The sequence below is a fragment of the Corvus moneduloides genome, chromosome 11 (genome assembly GCF_009650955.1).
Source record: "Corvus moneduloides isolate bCorMon1 chromosome 11, bCorMon1.pri, whole genome shotgun sequence".
Lineage (NCBI taxonomy): Eukaryota > Metazoa > Chordata > Aves > Passeriformes > Corvidae > Corvus > Corvus moneduloides.
Genome location: NC_045486.1, coordinates 18,930,313 through 18,950,457, shown reverse-complemented (window position 1 = coordinate 18,950,457; position 20,145 = coordinate 18,930,313). Strand labels below are relative to the sequence as shown.

Sequence of the window (20,145 nt, the reverse complement as noted above, 5' to 3'; positions counted from 1 at the left end):
TATCCCAGAACCCAAATGTACCACGTTTAACACACAATGGACATCCCCATCCTGGGGGGTTGGCAGGGAAGTGCTCTTCACATCATCTGAAGGTTTCTCCATCAGACTTCATAGGAATTAACAGCAGCTAATCAACAGCTGAGCTGCCCTTTCCCCTTCCCCCCTCGGGAAGCCCTTAGGTAAGTCCTGGAGAAACGTGATGGCTGATGGAACAGGGATATTGCTGGAACTCCCAAAACAGAGTTCCTGCAGGAGTCTTCCACTCCAGTGGAGCACAGGGCTTTCCCTATGGCATGGGATTATCAGACACCTGGTCTGGGGGATCCACCTGGATCTGAAGCAACTTGTGAGGTGAGCACAGAGGCTCAATTCCCTTCTACACAACATTTAAAAATACTTCCTCTTATCCCTAACTGGACAGAAATAAAAAAAAAAAAAAATGAATCTGAATAACGCAATCCTCCATGATAGAGAATTCCCTTTGTATGAACAGTTCTTGCCCTGGTCAGTGAAAGAAGTTTACACCAATAAAATTGATTTGCTAATGCAGTTTTACAGCAGGTTCTCCTTTTGCCCTGAGAGCCCAGTTTGGCACCTCACCATGGCCAAGGACAATCACACACTCCTGCCTTTTCCATCCCTTCCAGTAATTGTGTCCATCCTGCTGGGAAGGCCCAGGAGAGTCAACAAAGGCTCTCCAGGTCGTGCACTCACCGTATTTCACCTGGGCAATGTCCCCAACCACGATCTCTGCCACGGGGATTTGGATGACCTGTCCCCCCCGCACCACGGTGAACTTCTGCTCCTGCTCGATGCGGCTCTGGAGCCCCCGGAACTGCTTCTCCTTGCTCCAGTCGTTGAAGGCAGTGACAAGGACAACACAGATGACAGACAGGAGGATGGCAGCACCTTCAATCCAGCCAGCTTCGGCCTCACCCTCATCCTCAGCTCCTCCTGTTGCAGTACCACACCCTGCAGAGACATTAAGGACCAGTTTAGGTGGGGTTTATCACAAGAAATAAAACTTGCTGTGACATGACGAGGTAAGGGAATGGAGCTGCTTTTCCAAGCACTGCCTGCTAATGAAACGCAGCAGAGTGGAGGAAAAAGACAAATAAAGAGGTCTGTGGAAAAGAGAAAAGAAATAAATCAACAGAAATCTTAGTTCTTTTAATTTTTCTACTGAGCAATCCATCCTTGGTGAACCTGAACTAAACAATGAGGAAGAGAAAGCAACAATTCTGTTATGTGATAGAAGGGCTCAGAGCTTTACCCGAGCCACCAAGAACCTGCAGAATTTATTTAAAGTGACAAGAAGCACTAAAACAATGAATGACATTAATCAATGCAAAACAATGGCATTAAATTAACATTAACAATCTGCCAGTTTAAATTAAACAATTTTTGACACAATTTTTTAAAACAATTTTCAACACAATTTCTAAATGTTCTCAGCTAAGCACACTTATGGGGAACAGTTGTTAAAAAAAATTACTGGCGTGAACTGAGTTTATCAGTGCTTCAATTTGATAATGAATGTATTAAGGAACACTGAGTGAAAAAAGCTCCCTGATAGTAATTCAGCAATCTTCCCCACAGAGAAATACAGTGGGATGCTTCTAGAACTGCAAGTCCATTATTCCTGCCACAGGTAAAACAGTGTTAAGAGAATGACTCTATTCTGAGCTGTTAATTCTGAATTACTTTATATATATCTGCTCATTATCTATCTCAAAATTGGATGCAATTAAAATTCAAATAGACTTCCTAGATAGTATTCACCAAATAAAACTGACAAATAGATCTCCTTCTTAGTGAAAGAGCACCTGGGAGAAATACTGGGCAGCCAAGGACACATTCCAGAGTCATATTCCAGAGATATCCCAAGTGATGGGGGAGGAGAACCCAGCCTGAGCCCCCTCTCCTGAGTGACCTAGGAAGAACTTTTTCTGTTTTCCATGAAGAATGGGACCAGGCAGGAATTTGACATCACTTTTCCATCTTACCCAGCTACCAGGGGGTTCAGCAAATTTGCTTCCACCTCTGACTGCACTTTAATTTTGGTTTATTCGTCACCTGTCACTAGAGGGAATTAACAACCAATGTGATTTCTATTTCTAAATTACAAACAGGAGCATCATAATTCATTAACCAGCTGAGTAATTACTCCTGCATGTGAACAATAACAAAACCACCAAAAGTCAAAGGAAGAAAGATGAGACTGAACAGCCACTAAGAGAGGAAGAAAATGAAAATAAAGGGAGTTTTTACCAAGTTCTCTGTAATTTACATTGAGACCTCTTAAGGGAAAGGCAAAGGCTGCTCCCAAGGGCAGGGATGTGCTTCCACTCATGGCCCTCCTGAACCTTCAGCACAAGAACCTTCCTAAAACCACTTGTATAGCACTCAAGGAAGAAATTAAAAAACCTTTTTTAACTTCAGTACCTTAAGCTGCTCATCACCAGCCACAAATGCAACTCAGAAACCAACCCTGTAACTTCCTCCTTCAGCAGAATGGGGATTTTGGGAAGGACTGATGATTTTTGCTCTGTTTAGCCTTAATCTTCTTAATTGGGCTGCGTTCGATTTTAGATTCCTTTTCCAAACCAGCAAATTCACTCTTGTCCTGCTTGTATTAAATGGTTTCCTAATGCAAGGAATTCTGTTTCAGCAGATATAACACCAGAATTCCTTTTTCATTAGATTTGACTTAGAATTAAGTACGATGAATATTTTAGTTTTTTAAGGGCAAACCTCCTCCCTTATTTCTCACAAAATAAACGTGGCCTGGTGTAGCCACAGTGAAACACTGATTTTATTTCCTTTTCAAGAGTGGAAATTTAGTGCAGCTTGTACAAAATTACAAAGAGCTGCTGCAGAGTAATACTTCCAAGACTTCAGTAAAAAATACATCTTGATTAAGCAAAATCAGGTGAAAAATAAAAATATTCCTTGACTGGATCAGTGAAATTAATTTTGTGTTTTTGCTGTCAGAACTGATCTCCACATTCACATAAATGGTACCACGGAGCATGCAAATAATACAAGATGTTATGGTTAAGATAAAAGGAATTACCTGTAGATACCTCAAGTAAAATCAAATAAAACAATCCACTTTTCAGCTGAAATATTTATTTTATTTCAGCTGGAAAAAAATTGTTTGTAAGAATGAAAGAAAATCTGCAGGAAACAGATTGAACTTAGATCAAGCTCTTGGAAAGTGTCCCTAAATATGACAAGCTTCCACACTGAATAAAAAATCATGTTTACAACTTAAAATCCTGAGAAAATTCTCCACAGCTCAATGAAAACAACAAAATTTTAAAGGCATTTAACTTTTTTTTGTGTTCATTTCATTTGACGAAGATAACTTCAGGTGGAGCAGAGGTGTTTGAAGGGAGGAAGGAATTCTAGGAGCAGAGAAATTAATTGCTAGACCTCATCAAAACCTGAAGTCTTTCAGAGGGGTGGAGGAAATGGTGAGTTGCTTTTTGGATTTTTGAGTCTTTAACAGTTGAAATTCAGCGTGGCCTCTCTAAAACCACAGGGGATCTCCCGGCCCAGGCTATGGGACACACTGAGAGGTCAATCAGACCATCAGAATTTCCCAAAATTTTGCCTTTGCGTTTTACACTCCGCAGAAAGGAGATGGGATGACAGTGCTACATAAACGAATGCAGAACGAATGCAAAATGTTCCTTTGATAGGAATAAACTCCAGGAAAAACCTGCCTGCTCCTTACAACAGCGAGATTTTAGAGCAGATTTTTTAAAAATATTAAAAGCAGGATTTCAAAATGCAGCCTGGCCTTTATGAGATGACCAATCTGTCAAGAAATATTTTCTTGAACTCTGTGGTTGTTCTTGCTTCCAAACTCTTTTAGAGGGGTTCCTTTTTAATAGGAAAACAAATGAAGGAAACCTGCATCTCCATTGGTATAAGTCTGTCTAATGATTTCTTACATACTTAAGGAAAAACAATGGGGTTTTTAATGGGGTTTTTTTGCCATTATGGTTTTCTAGAAATCATAGAAAGACTTATATGGATTTACAGGAAGAAATTTTATGTGTTTATAGGGGGAAAAGCCACAAACAGCTTAACTCTATACTGATATTATCTGTCCTTATTGCAGTGCAGAGTGACCGAGTATTGACCTTATAGATAAGGAGGACATAAGAAATATTGATAAAATACATAAAATATACCATATTAGTACACCTCAGTAGCAAAATTGAGTTTAAAGCATCTAATTTTTATTAAAAATGTTCAAATAAGCTTGAAAAAATGCATGTTAAGGTACAAGATTGCTGCTCTGCTTTCCCAGAGAGCACGTGGTTCTCAACGCTACCCAAAAATCTGCCTGAGTTTTATTGAAATGCACAGAGTGAAAAGCATCACAAAAGAACTGTTAATATGCAGATGTGATTTGCAGCAGGGTTTTATTCCAAGGCAGCGAATTGTGATGTTCTCATCTTAAATTACATTTAACAGAGGCCCTACCTGTCAGAAAATCCAATTCCAGAGAGGTAAATAAATTTAAAATAGGGAGCTCTTTTCTACCACAGCTTTGAACATGTGTCATGGCCAAAGTCTCATCCTCACAGGACAGAAAATGCACGCAGGGTTTGAAGCTGAGATTATCTGCAAGTCCAGAATGTAAAGGGCTGGGGCTCCTTTAGCACAGAAAAAGCCATAAAATGGATTAGTTTATCCCAAAAGGAACACCCAGGTGAGCTGGAACTCCCCAGGAGAGGGAGAACCTGGCAGCACAGCCTCAAAGAACACTCGGAAACACAAAGGGGACCAAGGTGACTACGCCCATAAAATATCTGAAAGGACATTACCAGAACCCTGTGGAAGGAGAACAGAATTTTTAAAGCTTAAGACTGGACCAGAAATAGATCAGCAAAGGCTGTTGGAAAGTTTTCTATAGAGGGGAGATGAAAGGAAGGAAAAATCCAAAGGCAAGGAGGGTTCAGGAAGGAAAGAATAGGAAAGCTCTGCCACCCATCACTCGTAGTGAGCCCGGCTGAAGTGGCAGCAGCTGGGGTTCCATCTCAGCAGGAACTACAGCTCTGGCCTCCAAACCTGCCCAGGAGCCTGGAGAGCTGAGCAAACACCCAGACACTCACCTGGCTGCACCTCATTGCCAGCAAACTCAAAATTGGCCTCAGAAACCTACTCTGCATTAGCAGAATTTAATTATATAGAAGGGTTTAGAAGGAAAAAGCTGATGAAAAAAGGCACAGGTTATTAAAGGGGGAGGGAACTGTGTGGTAGAAAAGCCCCGAATGTGCTTGTGGTGAAAGGGGAAGGGGAAGAAGGAGAGGAGGAGACACAAGAGCAGGTTAAAGCACCGCAGGAACAGCGAGCAAGAAGCATCACGAAATAATAATCTGGTTGATGTTATTAATCATTTCAACTTGGTGAAAGGCAGCAAGGGAAATAAAAGGAAAAAGCCACAAAAAGCCAGACAGCATCACCTGACAGCTTGCCAGGCTCATGTCCTGTTGGATCTGGAATGCTTTTAGTAGCACAGACACCATTTGAATATACAATTCTCGTAATATCAACCAAATCTGCACAGATACAGAAGGAAGAACACAGGCTCAGTGCAGCTAAAAAGAATATCTGCTTAAAATTTCAAAGACTTATCAGGAGATCCTTAAAGCTGCTTTGAATAACATAATGAATATAATTACAAACTATACGGTCCTGAGCTGCAGCACAGTCATTTTTAAATCAGAAAAAGGACATTTTTAAAAATCTCTGAACATCTGTATTCCTAAATCCCAACCTACAGCACATACCTACCCCTCAGCTACTCATTTCAACCTACACGCTGCTATTTTTAAGCTGAGAATACCTTGTGGCATTTAAATTCCCTAGGAAAATCTCCTAACACCCCCAGAGGTAATTTTTTTAGTCAGTCAAACTGGTTTCGTCATCAGAACGACAACAGCTCCCCTGATAAAAACTTTTTATTGAATCGCTTTCTCTAAAAACGTTTTTCCCTGGCTGCAGCTCCAGCACTGATGTTATTAAAGAAAATTGAGCAGCTCTAAGTTACAGCAGAGCAGGGCTCTGGTCCCTAACATCACCACTGATGTTTCTTACTTTACAAATGTATTTATCTGTGTGAGAAAAGGACCAATAACCAAAAAATTATGCAATAAACACCGTAAATTCCCCTCCTTAACAAGGCTTTTAAAGCTGTAACAGGCACCGCAGCATTTATTTCTACAGATTCCTCGTGGTGTTGTGTCTTGGCACACAGTTAGTCCCAGGAGTCACTGCCACCACCATTCCTGCCCCGAACCCTGCGCTGTGTGACGAGGCATCAGCAGATGTTGAATCACTTCCCACGAGGGCAGAGCAGGAGGGGCTGCCTCAGTGTCACCTCAGAGCCACAGCTCAGGCAGAGGGGCAGAAATTACTGGAAATTCAACGATTTCTGCCTTTCTCTCACTCTCTCCAAGGGTTTAGTCAGCCCTGACAAGCATCTCCAAGTTACCTGCAGCAATCAGCGCTCTCCAAAGCCACGCTCCTTCCTGCCTTGCAGAAGGGATTTACGAGTGTCAGAAAATTACACTACAAACACTGAGGTTTAGGGGGTTTCTACATTCACTAGAAGTGACTTTTGGACACAATACTAGAACTCCTTGCTCTGTGATCCATCGGTTTGTTATGTAAAGGCTCCAGGGGGGCGGGGAGGGGGAAGCAAAGAGCTGCTGTCCCTGTGGGTTTGTTATGTAACTGTCAACTCCAGAGCTTGCTATTAAATATTTACACATTTCTGACATCTATATGCAAGGAAACAAATCTGGGGGCCCTGCAAGCATATATATATATTCACACATTCCTCAGCCTGATCACAAACACTCATGAGCACAGGAATGTTGATTGAAACACTCCCTCCACTTCAGTGGATGGGATATGTCGAGCAAGATCCTTCTGCCTGGCACCTCCAAAGAAATGCAGTTTGGAGAGATCAGGCAAAGGGATGGGTCCTCACTCCACCAAAGGACCAAGGAACTACTTCTACCATGTTTATACTCAGTTTTATTCCCTTTTGTTGCCACAGAAAAAATAGAGATGGGAAAAAAAAAATGGGATTTTTCATCACAAGTCCTGTTCTTAGGGATTGCAAGAGAAAACCTTGACATAGGGTTGTTGTAGCTTCACTTATATTGCTCCGAGCTAGAGATATCTGGTAAATATAACCTCACACTCCAAAGGTAAAACACGGCTTCCAAATGCAGGAATGAGACCTTGGAAAGTTGTTCCGTGCTTGTCAACAAGGATTCAAGTGCAGTTATTCAACCATTTGATTTGCAAGGTCACGTCCTAGCTGAGTCCTACTTACAGAATTAATACTTCTGGAGGATCTCCTCCTCTCTTCCTGGAAAATATGTGAGAAGATTTTCTATTCCATGCCAAAGTTCTCAATCTCGTTACCTGCCATCCCCAGCCGAGAGCTGAGTCGTGCCTGGCACCCTGGCAATGTGTGTAATGAGCAACAACCACCAGCAGCCCAGTTTGGTCAGAGATCTGCACATCCCTGATGAAGGGAAGGCATCTGGGAGACTTCAGTTTTTGCAGCCCAACCCAGATTTGTAGGAAGCAGATGTAGGTCACTTTGCATTAGGAAATAATTATTTAACCTGCAGGTCCCACATGACACAATGTGCACATTTTGCCCTTTATGAGTTCTTAATGTGTTGTTACTGATGCCAGCTCGAGTCTTAAACTTCTCTCAACCCTCCACAGCACTGAGATCCAATCAGGAATTTGGTCCCAAAGCTCCCCTGGTGTGGGGAGCACTGCAGAATGGAGAGTTTGATGCAGTGGATCAACACCAGAGTGTAATAAATAAAAACCAATGCAAAATAAATAAAAATTGAAAAAACTCCACATTGCAGTAAAAAGATCGATTGACACAAAAAACCCCAGGCAGTGCTGGATGAGCAGGACCTCATTTGTTCTCTCATTTCAAATGTGATGGGTTCAAAATAGGGGAAAGAGAAAATCCTAAAGACAGACAGCCTAACTGGATATCCAGCCAGGAAAGGAGGAAATCAAGAAGTTTATGATAGGGAGGCTTCAGAAAAGACAATTTCTACTAATAAATTGTAATGCAATCTCAATCCAGAAGCAGGTCTTCTGTAAGCATTTTAGAATATGGTAAAAATCAAGATGGGCATATTCTAAGGTAACCAGTGCAATATATCTGCATCAAAGCATTTAGAAAAGAGCAATTTCATTCACTTAAATTTCTGCAGCCCAGTAAGGATTTGCAGGACAAGTGTTTTTACACAGGAATGTTTAGCCCCATAATAATAAACAACTATAAACAGCTTCACAGGCATTACTGAATCTAAAAAAATAAATAAATGAAAAAGAAAGACAAAATAGTTAAATTAAATAATCGTTCTTCTTTTAAACTCTGGCAGTAATGAATTATTTGGGGATTAACTGAAAGAAATTAAGACTGTGAGTCAAAAACTCAGGTTCCCAATACAGGACAATTCCATAGTGCAGGAGTTTTGTCCATGCCAGGAAGGCTGTGCTGGGATAATTGTAACAGTGATTTTCTCTCAAAAAGATAGAGCTACAAACAGTTCCATAAAGAAACAAATACTAAATATTATTTAACTCTCTCTGTAGAAAGAGTGACAAAAAATAAATCAAATATAAAAATACATTTGTCAGCAACGATCGGTTCTGACATTACTTTTCATTTTAATAAAAATATCAATGTCCACAAGGAAAATTCTGGTGAAAGTTGAAGGTTTCTTTGTATCTATCCAGGATATATAAAAATAGAGCTATGAAATTCTCCAAACTTCAGTCACAGTTCCAAGAATGCAGAACAGGTGCACATGGTCTTAAGCTTAAATAGTTTTGCTCAGTTTAGGCTCTTGTTCTCAGGTTTTTTCATGGAAAAAAACTGGAAGACCTCAGTTCAGCTCCAATGCAGAATAAAAATACATTGAGAAATCTGGTTTAGCAGCCAGCCTTGATACCCCCAGAAACTCTGCCTGGGGGTAACTCAGTTGCTTTGACTCTCCTAGAAAAGCGCTTTAAGTTCTGACTGCATCAAAAACCAAATTACACACAGCACCAATAAGGGATCCCCTTCAGATGATGTTGTTTAAATGTCATAGCTATGAAAAAAAAATCAATGCAAAACACAAATTCAGTTTGAAAGATGTGTGGGCTAAATTGAATTAGCAGCGTAGGGAGCTGTGATCCCAGAGTTCTGGATGGAACACTAATAAATGTCAGTGGTTAATTCAGAATGGAAGAAGGAGAGAAAGAAGTGCCCTTTTTTTCATGATCACGTGGTGCAAGACCACATTTGGAATAGGCTATTGTGCCAATGCAAACAAATCATTAGGAATAAAACCAATTAGAAATTAGAATCTCTGTTAGCTTGATATTAGCAGGGAAGTGGCTGTCCATATGTTGACATTTACTCACTTGGAAAAGTTTAATTAAGTTTGATTTCGAATTCTAACCTTGCTATTAGAAAAAAAAAAAAAAATGGCAGAGGGAACACTGCAGCTCCTGGGATAAAGTTGTCTTATTTAACATGGATGGGTGAAGAAAAAAAAATATCTATAATGTCAGGAAAATCTGCTAAGTTTGGAGCTCCAGCTAAGCAGCCACGTCAGAGATAAAGCTGCAGTTGGGTTCTAAAAACAGGAAGAATGCTCCCATTCCTCATGTAGCCATCCCTGACGACTTCCAGCACTTCCAAAATCCAGCTGGAAGGAGAGGAGGCTCTGAGCACTTCCTCAGCTCCCACTCAGATCCCTGAGAGCCCCAGGAAACACAGAAACCTGAGCAAACAAATAAATGCTTCCCAGCAAAGCAGCTCTCATCGGGGCACTCGGCTTTAAATAGAGCCATGAAAAACATCTCACATTGACAGAGAACACGAAATAGTTCATAAAGACATAATCAGATGGAGAGCTGTCTGTCTTGTGCTTATCAACAGAGCCTCTTCCCTTTCTGTCTGAAGCACAGGGATGAAAAGAGCAAATCACTGAGGAAGGTTTTTGGGGTGGCATTTGCCTGAGTAATGGATGCTTGTGCTGTTCCACCCCTCTTTGACTGTGTTCTAATAGAAGTGAAATGTACTTGCTTCCAAAAATATTCCTCTTTTTTTTTGGTTTTTGGTTTTTTGGATGCTTTAAAACGAGATGTTCTAGCTGAGGGTATTTAACAGAAATACCACCAAAAATTTGCGAGAACAAAACTGAATACAGTTGACTTTGCCTGGAAATCTTGACAGATGTGTCACCAGAGCTTCTAAAACCCCAAGTGGAGCAGGAGATGGAGTGGTGATGTCTGACACACTTCACGCCCCCAGACCATTTAGAGAGAAATTGCCAACTTTTCCCAACCTGCAGGCCCTGCAGAGAGAGGTTCCTGAGAAAAGGGGACTGATTTCACAGGTCCCTACACCGTAATTCAGAGTTTTCAGAGGTTCAGAGCTGGGAAGGAACTGATAAAGAAAATTTGCAATTGAGGAGCTTTAACAACTACCCCAGCTGGGAAACTGCAATGCCAGAAAATCCACACAGTGCCCTTGGAGCCCGTCCTGGAGCACCTGGGCTGCTCCTGGTGCTGTCCCTGCCTCGCCCAGGAGAAGGAGAAAACCCAGCCAGAGGAGATAGGGAAGATTTGTAGAGCTCAGCCATGATAGCCCCTCGTGAGCTGCAGTGTTTATTGCTTTCCTTACACTTCTCATCTTCATTCCTCTGTGCTGTAAAGTGTCAAGGGGGGAGAAATCACGTCAGAAAAAGATTAAAATTCTGTCATATTGTCTTCCAGCAGAAGGCATCAAAAAGCTCCAGTAACATTAGTGTGGCCCTATAAAAGCAGTTTTACAGTGCAGATCTCTGGGCTAAGGAAACGTGTCCTGGACTGTGTTTTTCAATTTCATTTCACCCCAAAGGATGGGACGAAATCCCCCCTGAATGCACATCCAAAAACACCTGCAATGTGAACCTCACAGGGGACAGAGAAGAGATGGGATTTCTGAGGCATATGCTAAACTAAAATGTTCACATGGATACATGCAAAGCAAGCTAAAGCTGCAGGTAATTAGGATAATCTCCATTTAGACTGTACATTCCATATTTTCTGCATATTAATTATGCACACTTAACTGAGACAAGAGGAGCAGCATCTCCTGGAGAGAGAAGGCAGAACTTGTGCAAGACAGAAATAAATTGAAACTGCTTCTTTAAGTGTTACTTTTCTAATAGGAGAGATATATGTGTGTGTGTATATATATATATACACATGAAAATATGCATATATGCAAAGTGTCTTCCTGCTCAAAAAGGTATTTCTGGTTTGTTTCTGTGCTTAAACTTTTTTTCTTTTCCAGGTAATAATTTTTCATTCTACTTCAACCCCACCAGCAGAGAGGAACTGTAAGCACAGGCAGACTCTAGGATGTGACACAGTTTGTCTCAACTCCAACTGTAAAATAATCCTAGAACCTGATCCTGAAATACTTCCTATTTAAAAAGTCACATCATAAAGATTCTGCAAATTTGAAAAATAATTGGTATCTTAAAGCTGCCAAATTAAAAATTATTTTTGAATCACAATGAGATAAGAAAACACTCAATATTCCTGTATTTTAAATTGTTATTTTATTTAATGAGCTATTCACTTTGGAAAATAAAAGTGTTTTCAGAGCTTTTGGGTTCTCATTGATTCAAGGGAATTTTGATTTTTTTTTTTTTTTTTTTAAAAACAGGTAAACATTTTTAAGATCATATTTTGGCTCTCTTTGTCAGCTTCCATGCAATATTTGTGTTCCTCTGTACTACTGCTGTGCTGCTCAAATTTCAAATTCCCATTGAAAGGAATTCCCATTTGTGGGTAAGTCTCCACAAACAGCTATTCCCTGGTATTTATAACCAGGCTGTCTTCAAGCAGACAAAATATAGCTGGAAATAAAACACCACAAATTGGTCTTTACATCCTTGTAAAACACAAAAACAGCAATATGTTTAAAGTCTTACAAGAGACACCCAGGTCACAGAGCAGGAATTAATGTCTCGGTGCAGGGACACTCAGATTATCCAGGGAATGCAGAGAATTTCCATCACTGGAACCCTTTAAAGGTAAGGCTGATGAATGTCTGTCAGGGAGGCTTTACTGATGGTGCTTTTGAGAGTGGGACAGACTAAACCCCCTCCTGCATCCCCCTCAGGTCACTTTGCTCATCATCTCCTGCCTCTTGTTTGCCTTTGGCCGGTGTTGCCAGGCTGGGATTAGCCAGGCCAGGCTGCAGTGCTCTCTGATTTACCCACCCAGCATTCCTCCTGGCATCGTTCCTGATTTAGGGAACATTGGGGAGCTCTGGGCAAAGGCAGCCTGGCTGCCCTGCAGGATGCCAGCGGGGCCAGCCAGGACTGTCCCACCTTCCTGACTGGCCCTGGCTGTCAGGACCACGCTCAGGTGATACCTGCACCACCTTCCCCATGATCCCTGACTGTCAGCACCCCTGAGAAACCCCACAGGGGCTGGGACCTCCCCAAATCCACAAATCCAGCCAGAATGCCACGTTTATCCCTCTCCCAGCAGCACCCAGCTGAGAGGCACCAGGGGCGGCTGCTGTGGCACTGTCTGAGCTTTGTGCTCTCTCCAGGAGCATCATCCCAAACACAGAGGTGCAAAGCCCCAGGAAAGGCTCTGCAGGCTCAGTTTGAGCCCTGACTGGTTCCTTTCCCCAGCCCAGCCCCACAGGAGGCTCCCCATGACCCCACATCGCACAGGACTCTCACCCATTCATCCCGTGGAGGAGCCCCCGACCTAAATTTGTCTCTTCTTTTGAAAATAACACAAAAGCAACAACGTTTCAGAAATTCAGGGGTGTCTCCAGGGAATGATGACTCAGAGGGACACAATCTTCTCCCCACGAACTCAGCCTTGTACAAGTACTGGTGACAACGAGAGCTGGGACACACAGCACACACACTCCAACCTGTCCTGCTCTCTGCTCCTGGGTACTTAAACCTTGCATTGCAGTAGGATCTAGAGCAGGAATCAAGAAGCAAGTTCTTACAGGAACTAAATTTCTTTAGCCAAGCAGATTGGGGCAATGTCTCCAGAAGCCATATGCTGCTTCACCTCATCCCCGCTTTGGGAGGAAGGAGGTTAAATGGGGGGTTCTGGCAGAACAAGCTGTTTTGAAGAGGGCAAATACTTCCGTTTCTCCTGTTTTCCAGGCTGCCAACTGCTTCATCCCCTTGTGCTGACAGACTGTTTAGACTGGTTTAAAAAAATCCTTGGGGAATCTCACGGTTTCATTTTCATGATGAATGAGAAAAGAATCTGAGCGTGTGCAAGGACACTCCTTAAAAGTTGTGTTTTGCTAACTCTGACAACCAACTATGCTTTTGAGATCCATCTATTTTATATTTTAAAAATGCTATTTTCTAATAGCTCAGCTTCTCTTGAGAATGCTCCTCCTTGGGCAGCACAATAAAACCCTCTGGTGCAGTGACAGCTGGATCAGCGTGATTTGTTTAGCAGCAAAGACAATAAAGGATTCCTATTAGGACTCATCAGCTTTTGAGGCTGTGTGGCCCTTATAGCCCCTGATATCCACGATTTCCCATTGATTTCTTATTGCTCAGTGCCTGGAGAACATTATGTAACACTCTCTGTGCAGCCTCATGGAACGACACACACACAGCAGAGGCTGGAATACGTTCACCACTTGTTGTTTTCAGCACCTGCAGCAAAGTTCTGTGAATATCCTGTTATTGCTGGGGATGGTTGGTTTGTACTGACACAGGCCATGAAAGGGGGTGAAATTTAGGCTTCAATCACTGCAAAGTGCTAAAATGAATGAATCTTGGCTCACCTTCTTCTGAAGATGTTTCATATTTTCTCCAGTATGTTTTGTATAATGGAGAGAACTTAAAGAGATGACAGATCTTCAGCATATCAAAAATTTTACTGGGAAGCATTGGTTAAATTGTGGAGTCAATTTTTCATCTTGATCTTGGCTTCATAACTGGGAGGCCTGGCAAAGGACTTACAGTTGTTCATTGCTGTGTGCTGCTATGATTTTAGGAGGGCTGCAAAATAACATTAATGCTGGCCTTACAAACTAGATTTTTGTGCTGCCTACGTTTATGCATTTTTAATGCAAGCAACATTATCACAAGTAAAATGCTCTAAAAAAAAGATTAAGATGTAAAGCTGCCACAAAAGACTAGAGAAAAAATTAACTTCCTTCAGCTGACTCATTTCTGACATTTCTGAGGTTTTCACTCATTAATCAAATTGATTAAGTGCATATTAATGAAACTCAGGGTGACAGATTTTTAGAGATGAGGAGATACACGCAATATTTTCCTGTGGAAAATGCCCTGGGATCTTGAATGGGCCCTGCAAAACCCTCAGGATGGAAAAGTCTGGCAAAGGATTTAAAAAATGAATGTGCTTCATTATGCATTCAATAGCCCTCCTGAATTAAAATGCTAAGGGAAATGTAGAATGGACTAAAGGGTGAAGACAAGGTAAAAATTGATAAATGTGGCATTAAAACATTGAGTTTATATTCAATTGTGCCTCACTAGGAAGTAAATGAACTGAATTCCTCAGAGGATGGCACCAGACCTTCATGAGGTTATTAATCTCAGGTTACTTTAAATTCAGTTTAATTAAATTTGGTTCAGGTTCCTCAGCAATCAGTGCTTTCCCTTTTTTGACCCAGCTCTTTATTCCCCTGGGCCATTTAAGCCAAGGGGCACAGGAGAATTCCTCGTTTCAATGAACCCTTGAGCCAAGCCAGGCTTTGCTGGTGCTCATTTCTGCCCTAAAACAGCACAAACGCTCAACAGCAACAACGCCAAACCCAATAACCCCGACGTGTTTGCACTTGGCAGGAGCTGAACGCTCTCCCCAGAGGATTTCACAGCTCCCAGTGCCATTTCCCAGAGCAGATGAGGTGGCAGAGCTCCTGTGGAGCTAATCCTGCCGTGCCTGGTGGATCCAAGGGTCGCCTCCTGCCCCGGCGACACCTGCGCGCCGCTCCCGCGCCAAGCCGTGATTGCGCACGCGGGATTCTATTTCCAGGTTTCCCCACCAGGCATCTGCTGTGTTTATGCAGCTTAAGAACAAGATGATTTCATCACGGAGATGTAAGGTTTCTATAATCCCCAGGAAAAGAAAAATGTACCCACCAGACCGGTTTCCTGAGACATGATGCTTCTTGGAAAGGGAATAGAAGAAGTTTTTTGATCTGGGCAATAAGTGTGAGAATGAAAAATGTTTCTGGGAGAGTGGGAAGAAAATTGTTGAGAAGGGGATATGGAATGAGTGAGAAATTCCAAATATCACCTACCTGAAATGACTGAAATGAGAGCAGTTCTGCCACAATTGTTGGCAAAGAAAGTGAAGAGAAGAATGTCACAGTTTAAAAACTGGGAATAAAAAAGAAGAATTTTATCCAATGTATTGTCAAGCTGTCCCAACACATGTGGCAACACAGAAAGGGTTTTTTTCTGCCTGTTCTACCTTCTGTGAAACCCTGACTTTCCCTTTAGCAGCCTACACATCACAGGAAAAGCAGGAAAACCACAAACTGACCGAAGGAAAGCTGAGAGCTGGAACCACAAAAAGATACTGCCACAATAACAACATTTTGAAAAGTTTTGAGGGAGCAATGGCTCAATTTCATGTTATTCCTATGGGTTTGATTTTTTTTTTTTTTTTTTTTAGGAGTACCCACCCTGAGTGCTGAGGGATTGGGACAGATATCACATCTTTAGAACAGGACATTGTACCTGAGCCTAGCACACACACTATTGCAGCTGGGCTGCTCCAGCAGAACTCCAAGGTAGGGAATTTGCAAGGAGGAGGATTAGACTGCCCAAATTGGTGGGAATATATATTTTTTTTAATGTACATCAGTACAAAGTGCACAGAAATTCAAGCTAGCTGGTATTACATTCAGCATTTTCACTCCTAACTGAGAAAAAGAAGTTTGTTGGCAATTGCTTTCAATTCTTTCATATCTCTATATTCTTTTTTAGATGTATTCTTTTTAATATCAATACAATTTTTACTTTTTGCACTTCCTTCACCTGCACTAAGAGCTGGCAAATCTTTCCTACTGTGACTTATTTCAGACTTGCTCAATGAGATGAAAGTCCCAAAGACACATTTTGACCTGTACATCCATAGGCAGGAACCTGGGAGATGATGGGAACAGCACAGCACTTCCAACCCCATGCAGGAGAGGTGGACAAGGAGATAGGGAAGTTGTTTGTTTGGCTTTAGGGGTTTTTTTTCCCCTCAAACTGATTTTTGCAGAGTTTTTTTATCTAAATACCCCTTGGCTGCCTTGGCTTCTGCAGGGAGGACCTTTCCTGCTGCCTGGTGACTCCAGCACTGCTGACAGGTTGGCTCTGGCCTTTCCCTGGCTGTTTGAGCCCTGCTGTCCATCCCATCTGTGGAGGGATTTGATGCTCCCACAACAGTTGTGCCACAAGTCTGAGTAAGCATTGCCTCCATGAGGAGGCCCAGGACAGGAACAGGATAAAGCACCACCCTCACAGGGGCTGTGGGCCAGCTGCATCTTCTCTCCGGTTTCTGGATGTCCTTTCTGGTTTAAATCTCCAGCCTGAGTCCCCACTGAGCAATGTGGCACTTTATAAGAATGATAAGAAAACACCTGAGTGGTGAACCCCATGGAATAAAGTCTCTTTTAGGTCATGAGAGGCCAACAGGAACTGCAGCCTCAGCCTGGGCAGCAGCAGCAGCAGCATAAAAGCACCAACAGCTCAATGCAAGTGTCTTGAGAGCCCCAAATTTCAGGGGACCATGTCCTGTTCCTGTATTTTTTTCAACTTGTTGCACGAGGAAGGGGAAGGGTAACCCAGCCAAGCCCTGCTGAGCAGCACTAAGCAATGCAACTGATCGTTTCACTTTGTTTTCAGTCCAGAGCTCTGCCTTGGGAATTTTAACAGGAGCTGAACCAAAAAGACTTTTCCTTTTTATTCCACCTTTAAGCTGCAAAAAGCTGTACACTGGAAAACAGATATTGTGCCTGGGACTTCCTGGTAAACACTGGGATGGTAAAACATCTTACCTCAGGCAGCCTTCTTCCCCCTTTGCAATCCACAGAAGGAGAGAAAATTCAAGGAAGAGCAGTTAAAAGGTTTGTTACACTCCTGTAAACAGCAGATGATTGTCAGGGTTGGCATCAGCAGTTTTTGCAAGGGGATAATAAGATCCACATGTGACGCAGGGGCTGAAGATAGGAACAAGGAGGAGGACTCAAGAGGGCTCAGAAATTGCTGCTGAAGGTGTTTGCAGAAGGCTCTGGGAATTTTTGACCAGTTCACATGGATATAGATGGGGGATGCACCAGAATCCTGCTGGTCTGCTCTGAACTGCAGGGCACGCCCGCGGAAAACAGCTCCAGAAAGGGACAGAGCTGCAAAGAGCCATTAGGTCATTTCTGCAAGAAGTGACTGCTCCAGCAGAGGTCTGAGGGAAAAGAGCGAGGAAAATACCAAAGCAAACCAGCCAAACAAACAAAAAACCTAAAAAACCACAAACAACAACAAAACAGCAAAACCCCCCCAAAAATAAAGGAGCAGGTAGAGGAGGAGACTCCTGCATTTCTACAGCCACAATAAGACAGATATTTGGGGATGGCCAAGAGAAGCCCTGCCATTTTCCGTTCCCTTGCTGGATTTCTGAATTGCACTCTTGCACTCTTTCCTAAAGCATGTTGTTTCCTCAACAGATGAAATGGTTTGAGTCCAACACTTGCTCTCACAAAGGAGCTCTTTCTACTCATACCCTGTCTTCAAAAACAGGACTGGGCATTTCTTTACAAGCTGTACACAAAAATAATTTCACCATATACTGGTATACAAAGACAAACATTTCAAATTTACTCCTGGACTATCTCTAATCTACATTACAAAAAAATTAAAACAAAGCCAGGATCTCACATGTTCATTAAATCCTCTGAGATATCATGGACCCCTACTCTGCATGACCAGGGAGCACCCTATAATCCCTAAATCCAGGACACAGAAGGGTTTTTTCTGAGGAACAAAGTATTTTTCCCTTGCCCCAGCCATACCCCTGGTGTGATCCTCGCCATAGTAGAGGCTACACCTGCACTGAGAATTTTCTCTCAAGATGCATTTGCTAAAATCCAGCAGCAGTTTTGCACTTTTTTGAAAGGGTGGAAAACTGATTCCGTGTGGCTCAGTAATGAGAGCAGTAATTGCCACGGGGCTGACAATAATTTATGCAGAAGTTCTCAATTGCTTCTAATGGCCTGTCAGATGGTGAAAGGCAATGCAAAGCAGATCATCAAAACAGCTCCAGCACAGCTCCTGAGAACAACGTTCTTGAAACCTCCACTCATGCTAAGGAATATGAGAAGAACTGCAGTGGCTTCTAGAGAAGCAATAAAACTGCACTTTTATCCAGGGATTCCTCTAGGTCAGATTCCCTGACTGCACCAGGAAATGAAATAATGTTCTCCAAGACTCACTCAGATCTGAAATGAAGAATTGGGGTAGAACAGAAACTTTCACACACGTCCATGAGGCTACACCCTCACACAAGGCTCCTGAAGCAGTTCATGCACTCTTAATATTTTTTGGAAGTGGGGATTTTATCCTGCATTTGTCCTTCAAAAGCCTCAGGAGAAATACACTTTGCACTTCAGTTGCAGAAAGCAGTTAAATGCTAATTCTGTTACAGCATCAAAAGTTACAAGTGGGTTTCAAGAGTCAAGAAAAGAAAGCGTTACACTAATTTTTAAAAATAAAGATGAGTTCAACTTATTGTATTGACCAATAACGCCATTGGTAGATAAAAGTTTAGGATATGTGAGAGGCAGATATAAATATATTAAATCAAGGCAAATAAATGCTCAGTTAGATACACAGGACAGTGTTTCCCTGACATTGTGTCCTAAAGTCTCATTTCCATATTATCCCTTAACCCTCCAAAGCAAGACTGCCACTTCCAGGTGGTGACAACATTTCAAGTTACTCCTAAGCAAGAAGCTGACGAGTTCAGAATATTGGCAGTGACGACTGAATAAATCAGTGTGGAAAGAACAGTCCTGTTAATTCATTTTCAAAATGAAAATGCATTTCATTTGGAAAAAACAAAAGATTGGAATTTAAAAGAGGCAGCAAGATCAAGAATAGAGAACAATATGTGCCAGCTCTTCTTTCTAACACCTGGCTGTACTTTCAGAAGGCAATATATTCTTTTCAAGGAAACAAAACAGCATAAAACTTGCAAATAAGTGCACATTTCAATTAAATTTTCATTCTGGGGAGAGTCAGAAAAGCAGAATACTAAAGGTAAGCCCATTAAAGTTACTTTCGAGTGGGGTTACTCTCCCCTTCGCCAAGGCAAAATCAAGCTTAATACGTCCATTTTCCACTGTTCAGGACTCCTTAAAAAGGTCATCTACCAATAAATTAAAGGTATCCTCAGCAGCAATTATGATATACAAATTTTTAAATTAAAGGGAATTATTGAAACAACTGCTCAAAGAAAGACTTCCCAAAAAAAAATGTAGAAGACCTTTACAATGTGCTCCAAAAATTGCATTACAAGATATTCACTAATTTTATTTATTCTCCTTGTGCAAACCACAGCCAAACCCTTCAGGAAAACAATCCTTAAAGCAGTGACTATTGAATAAAATGCTATGCTGTGGGAAAACACAAACACATTTTCCCAGGCTGTGCTGCTGAGCTTTTCAGACTCCCTCAGAATCTCAGCTGGGCCATATCTTCCCATGGGAAAAGAAACATTTTAAATGCAGGATCAAAACAATAAGAATAACAATTTGAAAAAGACAGAAACAAACCACCACTGCCTGATGACACATCTTCCCTCTTCCTAAAACCTGGGTAAATCACGCTTTCAGAATTCCTTTTCCCCTAAATAAAATGAAAGAGGGCACTCTGCACATTTAGTTCAAGCTAAATCCTAATTTCATAAAGAATCTCTCGTGGTTTACAATGTCCCCAAGGTATCCCACCAGTTACATCAGGTAATTCCAATAAATAACGTTTTCTTCAATTAAAAAAAAGACTCCTTTTATCT

At 41.8% G+C, this 20,145-nt stretch overlaps 1 protein-coding gene across 5 annotated transcripts in view; it reads right to left on the bottom strand.

The window, feature by feature from the left end:
* The window catches only part of ATP2B2 (ATPase plasma membrane Ca2+ transporting 2), a 286,168-nt gene that overhangs the window by 88,036 nt on the left and 177,987 nt on the right, over nucleotides 1-20,145 (bottom strand). For all 5 annotated transcript variants that reach the window (XM_032120304.1, XM_032120303.1, XM_032120301.1 and 2 more), the window contains one exon: nucleotides 715-972. In XM_032120304.1, coding sequence (XP_031976195.1) covers nucleotides 715-972 — 258 coding nt within the window. The remainder of the gene's footprint in view (nucleotides 1-714; nucleotides 973-20,145) is intronic.